This window comes from Numida meleagris, chromosome 14 (assembly GCF_002078875.1).
Source record: "Numida meleagris isolate 19003 breed g44 Domestic line chromosome 14, NumMel1.0, whole genome shotgun sequence".
In the NCBI taxonomy this organism is placed as follows: Eukaryota; Metazoa; Chordata; class Aves; order Galliformes; family Numididae; genus Numida; species Numida meleagris.
In genome coordinates this window covers 7,451,253-7,461,066 of record NC_034422.1, presented here as the reverse complement: position 1 = coordinate 7,461,066, position 9,814 = coordinate 7,451,253, and the positions used below count along the sequence as shown (strand labels likewise).

The following is a 9,814-nucleotide window of genomic DNA, read 5'->3' as shown; positions in this document are numbered from 1 at the left end:
GGCAGGGGGCGCTAGCGGGGCCGTTCCTTCTAGCCAGCGTCTCTATGGTTGGGGGAAGTGACTTAAGCGGCGCATGCGCGCGTCACCGGAAGAGATAGGCTCGCTTCCGGTGCGCTGCGGTGCCATAGGGTCCGTCGGTTAGAAGGGGGCTGGTGCGACGTTCGGAGGTGCCATGTCGATGTCGCACCTGTACGGTACGGACGGGGAGGATGGCGTGGAGATGGAGAACTTCGAGGTGTCGGACTGGGACCTACAGAACGAGTTCAACCCGCACCGGCAGCGGCACCGGCAGACCAAGGAGGAGGCCACCTACGGCGTGTGGGCCGAGCGCGACTCGGACGAGGAGCGGCCCAGCTTCGGCGGCAAGCGGTGCGGGCTGTGGGGAAGGGCCAGTCCTGCCGTGCTCTGCTCTGCTCTGCCCGGGGATAGGGTCTCGTCCCGCGGCCCGAGGGCCCCGCTCCGTGCGGCTGCAGCTGCCCCAGCACCGGGCCGCGGGCTGTCAGGACAGCAGCGGGGTGGGCGCAGCTCCTGCTGGGGTGGGCTCGGGTTGGGGGCGGTGGGCGCGGGTGTGTGTGTGTGTGTGGGGGGGGGGGGGCGGGGGGCGGGGGGCACAGGCGGTCCCCGGCTCTCGGGAAGAGGAACTGAGATTTCTTGCCGAAACAGCACTAATGTCATGGCTCCCATGTCGCCCGTCTGTAAGACTTAAAGGTCCTGTTTTGGTTCAGCTCTAGGGATTACTCAGCCCCCGTGAACTTCATCAGTGCAGGGCTGAAAAAGTCAGCGGCTGAGGACGTGTCAGATGAGGATTCTGATGAAGATGAGAAGCCCGTTAAGCAGGAGGAAATCCCTAAAGAATTTGTGCCGAAGAAGTTGAAAACAGTGAGTGATCCAGGACACTTTCAGCTCTGTGTAATGTGTTTGTGGAGCTCAATGGACAGTCTGAGTTCTTGAAATAATAGAGCACTGAAGAAAGGGAGAAACAGTTATCACTGATGTACCACATGCAGCATGGCATGAAGTTGAGGGATGTGTTTTCTCTTCTTTTTTCTGATGTATTGTTGTGTATTCTTGGGAACATCACTCCTTCGTGGGCTTGTTTCCAGTTGTCAAGCACAGAAACAACAGGGAAGCAGCTTCAGCTAAAGTCCATGATAGAGCCTAATAACTGGCAGCTCATGTGGAAAGTTCTTAAATGGCCGAGGACTTCCATGGGCACAAAAGTGGCTGTCTGACATAGGGAGCTGGAGAAACAGAGCGCAGTGTGTTGACTGCTGAATTGCTTGGAGGAAGTATCTTGTGTCAGAGTGAAGTTCCGCAGAGCTTTGTTATTACAGCACCTTAAAAATCTTCCGTGTTTTTGTTTTAATAGGGTGGAAATTTCAAGCCCAGTCAGAAAGGCTTTGTAGGGGGGACAAAATCTTTCATGGATTTTGGCAGCTGGGAGAGACACACTAAGGGAATTGGGCAGAAACTTCTCCAGAAGATGGGTTATGTCCCTGGAAGAGGTCTTGGAAAGAATGCTCAAGGTACTGTGATCTTGTATTTGGTTGTTTATTAAGAACGAATACTTCAAAGAAGAGATTGCATTGTTTAGGAACTAGCATCTTGAAGTGGTTTATAGATAAATTCTTGCTTCTCTTGCCAAGTGCTCTCTCTCATTTGAATTTCTTCCTTCTGATCTAACTGATCTCTTGTTAGGTATTATCAATCCAATTGAGGCCAAGCAAAGGAAAGGCAAAGGAGCTGTGGGAGCATACGGCTCTGAAAGAACCAGTCAGTCTTTGCAGGACTTCCCTGTTGTTGACTCAGAAGAAGAAGCTGAAGAGGTATTTGTATGATTCCTGGTACACCTGTTTACTCGTGTTGTGTGAACAAATTCAGTTCTAGTATCAGCTTTTGTGTTAGAGGAAATGGATCTAATTTTGGATAAGAAGCTAAAAACATAAAACATGAATCTCATTTAGATATATTCGCATGCCATTGTAATGTCCTTTATGTTGATTCTGTCTTACTTTATTCCAGTAGCCTTGCTGCTGCTCCCATCCTCCGTTTCCCCCAGATAAGTAATTTGTCTTTTGTTTAAAAACACAAAGATCAGAAACATACTGGTAGTGCTGAGGAAAGGTGTTCTGCTTGGACCACAGCATCTGAGCCAGCTTCTTGCTCTGCTTTGTCACTTTTCCTTTTGTTCTGCTGTATAGCATTCTTCATTGAATGAATCTGATGGTTGTTTTTCCATAGAAAACAGACAAATTTGAGGCATGACTGAGAACAGCAATAACAATTCTTCTGTTTTTATTTAGGAATTTCAAAAAGAACTCAGTCAGTGGCGGAAGGATCCTAATGGAGGCAAGAAAAAGCCCAAATATAGCTATAAGACAGTAGAAGAACTGAAAGCCAAGGGTAGGATTAACAAACAGCTTTCAACCCCTCAGAAGGAGCTCTCTCAAGTCAAGGTAAGGCTGATAAACCAAGTGATGGCATTGCTGGGAAGCAATTCAATTTGCCTACATTAGTGTTGAGTGCTTTTAGGCCATTGGTAACCTTAATAGAAGCTAGTTCTAACAACTGTTGTCTGTAGCCTCATGCAAATCAAGGCTTCAGATTCATTACTGAATCATTTAATAGACCACATCGTAACTGCAATGTTGGACTTGTCCTTAAGGAACATCTTCATTTCAGGAAAATACAGATTAGTCATCTTGTTTGTTTGCTTTTGGAAGTTAAGTTTAATTGTTTCACATTTGTCATATCTCATCCACTTCTTGAAGTGCACTTGTCCTTCTTAGGATTGTACAGCTAGACACGTGGTCCTTTTTAGGTAGAAGATACTTCAGACTGTAAGGGACTTGTCTTTAATGCACTTAATGAAGTTATTCATTTAAATTGACAAGTGTGTAAGAAAAGTATAAAAAAAACTTAAGGCTTCTTTGCAGTTGTGAGTAGTTGGTGTTCTTAGATTAACTCAGCAAAATGGTAAAACTGAGATCAGAGATAGGATCTTTGAGCTCTGACTCCACGTTGTTTTTCATTTACTTTAAATCTTCACATCAGGAGCAGCCCTTTTCAGAGGGACTCTCAGGTTGCCCCATTCAAAACCAGGTTTTATTACTAGCCTGCTGGAGTAGTTGCAAATCTCCAATGTTCAATTTGGAATAAGGTATTTCCTCTTTTTAAACATGAATTGCATTTTTTAAGACAAGTGTTTTTTCTTGTTTCTTGGAAGGTTATAGATATGACGGGCCGGGAGCAAAAGGTTTATTACAGCTACAGTCAAATTAGCCACAAGCACAATATCCCTGATGACAATCCTCAGCAGCTGCTGGGCAAAGACTCTAAGCCCCAGGGATTCGCCTTGCCTGAGCTGGAGCACAACTTACAGCTTCTCATTGACATCACAGAGCAGGAGATCATCCAGAGCGACCGCCAGCTGCAGTATGAGAGAGACATGGTAGTCAACCTGACCCATGAGATACAGAAGATGTCTGAAATTCTCTCGCATGAGGAGACAGCAATTAGCAATCTCAGCAAAGTCCTGGACATGGTGGAAGAGTGTGAGAGACGGATGCAGCCCAGTTGTGAAAATCCTTTGACCTTGGATGAGTGTGCAAAGATTTTTGAGACGCTTCAAGACAAGTACTACGAAGAGTACAGAATGTCTGATAGGGTAGACTTGGCAGTAGCAATAGTCTATCCTCTCATGAAAGATTACTTCAAGAACTGGGATCCCCTCAAGGTGAATATTAGTTTGATTTATCCACAGTTCCCAGCTGATGGTTTAAGTTGTTTTATTGTCTTGCTTTCCTCCCTCCTTGCCCAAAATTCCTGATTAGTTTGGAGAGGAAGTGAAAAAAGCAACCCTTTCTCACGCTTGAGAGCAGAAAAGAAAGCTCCAGATAAAACCCTGTGTTCATGGCAGAGTGAGATAAACATGTGAGAAAGCTGCCTGTAGCTGAGCAGTCAGCCTGCTCTTTGTAGATATCAGCTGAAATGAATGAAAAACCACAAAGACCGCATATACCTTATCATTTCCAGGACTGTACATATGGCACGGAGATCATAGCCAAGTGGAAGAGCCTTTTGGAAAACGACCAGCTGTTATCACACGGTGGGCAGGACCTATCAACGGATGCTTTTCACAGGTAAATAACAAATTAATTCTACTTCGTTTGGTATCTTTAAATGCTGCTTCCTCCATGATGGTGAAGAACAGAGAGAGGCGTACTTTCCAGATGATTCTCTTGAGATGTCTGTTAAAACCCAGCTGTCAGCTATATGGAAGGAAGTAGCTGTGAAATAACCCTTATCCATTCAGTTTTCTAGGCCCGAGGCTAGGGCTTTACGCTTAGCTTTGATTTCTTTATTTTTTCCAGGCTAATGTGGGAAATCTGGATGCCGTATGTCAGAAACATAGTGGCACAGTGGCAGCCAAGGAATTGTGGATCCATGGTGGATTTCCTGGATAGCTGGGTGCACATCATTCCTGTGTGGATACTGGATAACATTCTGGATCAGCTTATCTTCCCCAAGCTACAGAAAGAGGTAAGTTGAGGGAGCTGTACTAGAATGAAGCCTTATTTTGAACCAGTATTTGAATTTTAGTCAACTGCAGCTTCCACAATGCCACTGTGTTGCCTCTGTCAGTGTATTTCAGAATTAGGGGGTTACATTATTGTTCTTTTTGCATCTGGCAAGGCTTTGTGCCAATAGAAAATTAAATCTCTTCTGTGTTTTGCCTAAAGGTTGAAAACTGGAATCCTTTGACGGACACAGTCCCAATCCATTCCTGGATCCATCCCTGGCTTCCCCTGATGCAGGCACGATTAGAACCACTCTATTCTCCCATCAGAAACAAGCTGGCGAACGCGCTGCAGAAATGGCATCCCAGTGACTCCTCAGCCAAACTTATCCTTCAGCCCTGGAAGGATGTGTTCACACCTGGCTCGTGGGAGGCTTTCATGGTCAAAAACATTGTGCCTAAACTAGGTGAGACAAGGGAGAGACATTTTAATTCTTTAGCCTATGCTAGTGCTTTCACTATGAGATTTGCAGTTCCTCATTGAGCCGTGCAATCTGGCTAAAAGGCTCTGGTCCAAAAAAAAAAAAAAAAAAAGCTGAATGTTTTATGTTTCTCAGTTTTGGCTGTAAACTGTAATTGCGGGAAATGGAATTGCACTGTTTTGGTGGCAGGGATCAGCCACCAAACAATTGCTCCTCAAGTCACATATACATCACTGTGAGATAGGTCAGGGTGCTGGTAAGTCAAGTTCTCCTGTAACTGTTCTTCCCCTCTTTCCAGGGATGTGTTTGAACGAGCTCATAATAAACCCTCATCAGCAGCACATGGATGCCTTCTACTGGGTGATCGACTGGGAGGGAATGATTTCTGTCTCCAGTCTTGTTGGGCTGCTGGAGAAACACTTCTTCCCAAAATGGCTGCAGGTGAGGAACAAGGCTGAGTGATTTCCGACAGATGTGATTCAAAGCAAAGTGTTTCAGTGACTCTGACCTAGTAATTGTTGCCCCAATGCTGTGATATGGTTTAGCTGGGTGATTTTCATCATAGCTGCATACACATCAGACCAGACTTCTAAGACTGATATGGTCCTTTCTTTTACTGAAGGCTGAGTCATAAACAAGCTGATAATAAGGACTTCCATAAATATACCCACCCTGTTGAATTTGTTCATGTTGTTTACAGGTGCTGTGTTCTTGGCTTAGTAATAGCCCCAATTACGAAGAGATCACGAAGTGGTACTTGGGCTGGAAGTCCATGTTCTCAGACCAAGTGTTGGCACATCCGTCGATCAAAGACAAATTTAATGAAGCTCTTGATATCATGAACCGGGCTGTCTCTTCCAGTGTCGGTAGGTGGCTCATTGTGATGTATTAGCTTTCATCCTGCCCTCAAAGGCCAAGAATTCCTCACCTGTGTCCCACTTAGCTGTTTGCTGTGTAGTGTGATGGAAAACATGCATCAGAAACAGGGAGAATTCCTTAAGGTCTATTTTAAGCGTTGGTTTCTGTTGTAAAAGGATACAACCACAGGTAAGAGGAATAGATTTATTGAGAAATTTCTGGCATAGTGCTCATGCAGCCATGAAGTGAGCTGGGGTTCATAGTGGAAGTACTGTGATGCAAGGCTTCTTCCTGCAGTATGGCACTGCTCAGTCCTTAGCTTGTTCTAGCAATATTCACTGCTTATAACTCAGGTGGCATGTGGAGTCCACGGGCTGGGGTGCGGCTTTCAGGAGTACTTTTATAGTTGTTCTGTTTGCATTTTCCCTTTGTCAGTAACAGTGCAGCATCCTCTCCTGTGCATGCTCAGATTCAGTTTGGGACTGGGTCAGGTCCTGTAACTTTAGCTACAGTTCTCTGATTCATCTAGGTAGTCATTGTATTAACAGTAACTATAAATGCGAGCAATAAAAACGTGTGAAAGATGATTCAGAGCGCTGTGGCTCAGCCTCACTGTATTTAATACTTTATGCATCTTGGACTCGAGCTTCCCCATGGACCTTGCATGAGGTTTTCACACATTTTCACGTGTTTTTTCCTCCCCAACAGGTGGCTACATGCAGCCGGGTGCCCGGGAGAACATCGCATACCTCACTCACACGGAGAGGAGAAAAGATTTCCAGTATGAAGCCATGCAGGAGCGGCGAGAGGCTGAGAACATGGCTCAGCGAGGCATAGGCATGGCTGCCAGCTCTGTGCCAATGAATTTTAAGGACCTAATTCAGACGAAAGCAGAGGAACACAACATTGTTTTCATGCCTGTGATTGGCAAGCGACACGAAGGGAAACAGTTGTATACGTTTGGACGGATTGTGATTTACATTGACAGAGGTGTGGTGTTTGTACAAGGAGAGAAGACCTGGGTGCCAACCTCTCTCCAGAGTCTCATTGATATGGCCAAGTGAGGCACCTGCTTGGAAATGTGAAGGTGATCCTACTCGTATTTTTAGAGGAACTGTCTTAGAATAAAGACGTTACAGATTTACAAATAATGGAACTTCAGCTGTATGCCAGGATTGTTTTCTTGGCTGTTCCAAGAGTGTCAAGAGGTGAAATGATACATGGAAGCTGGTGCGAAGGGAGGAACAAGCAGTTCCAGTGCTTGTGTAATTGCCACTTGTGATACAGATTCAGCAGTAATTGTTTCAAACCACTATACAAGTGAGGATGAGAAGGGACCACTGGCACTTGTTCTCTGCTTGCAGCGGGGCCAACAGCAGATGAGCCTCAAAGGCTCACTGACAGATTTTGCAGCTCTCCTTGACAGCTGTACTGTGCTGGCAGTGGTAATTACTATCTCAGTGTATCCCTCACACAGCAGCCCCTTCTCTACCAAACACTGCCAGCACTTGGCCTGCCTCTCAGCCCTATCCAAGCGGAGATGGAAGGGAGATTCTTTCCAGCACATTCAGATGTGCCATGGGAACTCAGTAGCTCAGGGCACGGTAGGGAAAAACGGTGAATGAGGCTTTTTCTTTCCTAGAGGGAAATGGCCTGATTCTTTATGGAGAAATGACTGAAGAGATTTTTTAGTAGCACTGAACAGCTGAAGTCCCCTGCCTGTGAAAAAGCTTTTGTGAGTGTGTTAGGAACTAGCTTCTAAAGCTTTCAGCTACGCATCCCACAAATCACTTGCCCTTCTGGGTACTTCAAAACGTGCACAGCGTAGGCATGGGCTTTGAATTGCTCACGAAAGGGAAGCAATTAAAAGAGCAAATGTTACACAGGACGGATGGTTTAAAGGGCAGGTTTTAGTTGAATTCGCTGTAGTTAAGTGAGCATAAGTCAAAGTGGAACGTTCACTTTTATTAAAAAAAAATCGCTATGATACAAAAATGTCCCATCAAGCTCAGAGTTCAGGTGCTGCCACTTTTGGCAGACAGTGATGGCGCTGTCAGTGCTTGAGCATCGCCTCAGCTGCACAGGAGGACCGAGGGAAGAGGCAGCAGTTAGGGCTGCGCTGTGGCAGGGCTGTGCTGGCTCCCTTCCTCCCCCTTCCTGATGATCTCCAAGTCATCGCACTCCTCGTAAGTCGGCTCCTCCACCAACTCCCAAACCTCAGCAGCGAGTCCCTCCAGCTTGTGTGCAGGGAACCAGTGGATGGAAGTGTCGTTAAAGGTATCCGAGTAGCGAGGGTGAGTGGGGAGCGCAACTTCCTCCACCCCTTTTAAAATCTAAAAGCATTGGGAAAAACGTGTACAAAGCAAAAGAACTTTTGTGCAAGGTTACGTGAAGATGGAAGCGGTGTGTTAACAATACCCCTCTTTGCAGTGTGTTCTGCGGATAATAAAATGGTCCCAGGCTTTAAAAACAACCACCTTCATCTTTAAAGTTGCAATTAATGTTCTTTCTCGTTTAAAAGGTGCTGGGTCAATGCAAAACTGTATTGCTGTGTTTAAAAAGCTCTAGTGCTTCCTACCTTCGCAATGTAAGAGTAATCTCTCTCCAATATTCTTGAGAGCAACCTGTAAAAAAAAAAAGGTAAACTGGCATTAGGAGCATGATGTTCCCATGAAAGGAAGACAGCTTTTCTAAATGGAAGAGGTAAGAGACTGCTGCTGTGACAGCAAACTGAAAATGGGCAAAACTGTGAGGGCCACGTGGAAGTCCCTCGAGGAAGCATTAGAAAAAAGTGTCTATGAAAACAAAGAGTGGAAAATAACGTAGGAGACAGGTTGTAGGGCTGTACGTACCTCTCCTCGATTCCCTTAAAGCTGTTGCCTATGATGACCATGTTGGACAGAGCCCCGACAGACCAGTTCCTCCAGAGCAGGTTGTTGTACAGTGCCTTGCCACAGTGCACCATGTAGAAGAGCGTAGGAGACCCATTGACGTGGTGCTTGCCCTCCTGGGAGGGGCAGCACGGTTACGGTGTGGACACAGCTTGGTCACATGGGGCTGGGGCTGGGGTCCCCTCACCTCGTTCTCCGGGAGCAGACGCAGCCCCAGCGCCTTCAGTGCTGCCAGCTCCAGCTCTGAGAAGGCCGGGTCGAAGAGGAAGCAGTGGCTGGGTGGCACCTGTGGGGCACGTGTGGGGGCAGATGTGTGGAATGGGGACACACATGGACAGGGGTACGTGGCTACAGCAACAGGATGGGGACAGGGATGCGCAGGCACAGACATGCATGGGCTGGGGATACAGATGGGGACAGAGACGCAATGGACGGAGATAGGATGTGCGCGGGCACAGACACGCATGGAACAGGGGCACGTGCAGACAGGGACAGGGAGATGCATGAGGTGTAACGGATGAGGACAGGGCGTGCGCAGGCCAAGAACAGGCGTGGATAGATACACACGGGACAGGGACGTGCGGGCCGGGGCCGCGCCGCTTACCTCCAGCATCTCGAGCAGCAGCAGCAGGAAGGCCAGCTGCAGCCGGGCGGCGGGGCAGGCAGCGAACCGCCCCAGCCCGTAGCACACGCAGCGCCAAGCCCGCCCCGAGCCCAGCGGCTCCCGCACGGCTCCTGCGGGCACACGGACAGCCGTCAGCCGCCGCTCTCCTCCTCCTCCTCCCGCCGCCCTCCTCCTCCTCCCGCCGTCGCCGCCCCGCACGCACCGGCGCTCGCCGCCCAGAAGCCGGAGCTCAGCAGCTCGTCCCTGCGGGGGGAAACGCGGCCGTCAGCGGGGCCCGGTCGGGGGAAGGGCCGCGCAGCCCCGCACTCACCGCGCGTCCCGCAGCCGCCTCAGCACCGCGACGCCGCCCTCCTCCTCCGCTCTCCGCCTCCGCCGCCGCCCGCTCGCCGCGCGCCACCCGCCCGCCGCCGCCATGCGGCCCCTCCCGGCCGCCGTAGGG

General features: G+C 48.2%; 2 protein-coding genes across 2 annotated transcripts; one reads left to right on the top strand and one right to left on the bottom strand.

Annotated features, from left to right (window-relative positions):
- On the top strand, positions 28 to 7,076 carry TFIP11 (tuftelin interacting protein 11). The gene is made up of 12 exons (XM_021412436.1): positions 28 to 369; positions 726 to 879; positions 1,370 to 1,526; positions 1,699 to 1,826; positions 2,304 to 2,456; positions 3,227 to 3,736; positions 4,036 to 4,142; positions 4,374 to 4,542; positions 4,743 to 4,986; positions 5,300 to 5,442; positions 5,702 to 5,867; positions 6,568 to 7,076. The coding sequence occupies exons 1-12, from the start codon at positions 173 to 175 to the stop codon at positions 6,921 to 6,923; spliced, it is 2,484 nt and encodes an 827-aa protein (XP_021268111.1). The 5' UTR covers positions 28 to 172; the 3' UTR covers positions 6,924 to 7,076.
- SRRD (SRR1 domain containing) lies at positions 7,872 to 9,804 on the bottom strand. Its single transcript, XM_021412443.1, has 7 exons — positions 9,686 to 9,804; positions 9,578 to 9,618; positions 9,355 to 9,485; positions 8,938 to 9,036; positions 8,712 to 8,866; positions 8,438 to 8,483; positions 7,872 to 8,192 (listed from the first exon to the last, which is right to left on the bottom strand). Exons 1-7 carry the CDS (start codon positions 9,787 to 9,789, stop codon positions 7,968 to 7,970), a joined length of 801 nt encoding a protein of 266 aa, XP_021268118.1. The 5' UTR covers positions 9,790 to 9,804; the 3' UTR covers positions 7,872 to 7,967.

Excerpts from the sequence above, each read along its gene's own strand:
- SRRD (XM_021412443.1), bottom strand. The coding sequence starts at position 9,789 with ATGGCGGCGGCGGGCGGGTGGCGCGCGGCGAGCGGGCGGCGGCGGAGG. Across the intron at positions 8,867-8,937 it reads GTCTGCTCCCGGAGAACGAG|GAGGGCAAGCACCACGTCAA; the intron begins GTGAGGGGACCC and ends TGCCCCTCCCAG. Across the intron at positions 8,193-8,437 it reads ATTACTCTTACATTGCGAAG|ATTTTAAAAGGGGTGGAGGA; the intron begins GTAGGAAGCACT and ends CAATGCTTTTAG.
- TFIP11 (XM_021412436.1), top strand. The coding sequence starts at position 173 with ATGTCGATGTCGCACCTGTACGGTACGGACGGGGAGGATGGCGTGGAG. Across the intron at positions 5,443-5,701 it reads TCTTCCCAAAATGGCTGCAG|GTGCTGTGTTCTTGGCTTAG; the intron begins GTGAGGAACAAG and ends TGTTGTTTACAG. Across the intron at positions 5,868-6,567 it reads GGCTGTCTCTTCCAGTGTCG|GTGGCTACATGCAGCCGGGT; the intron begins GTAGGTGGCTCA and ends CCTCCCCAACAG.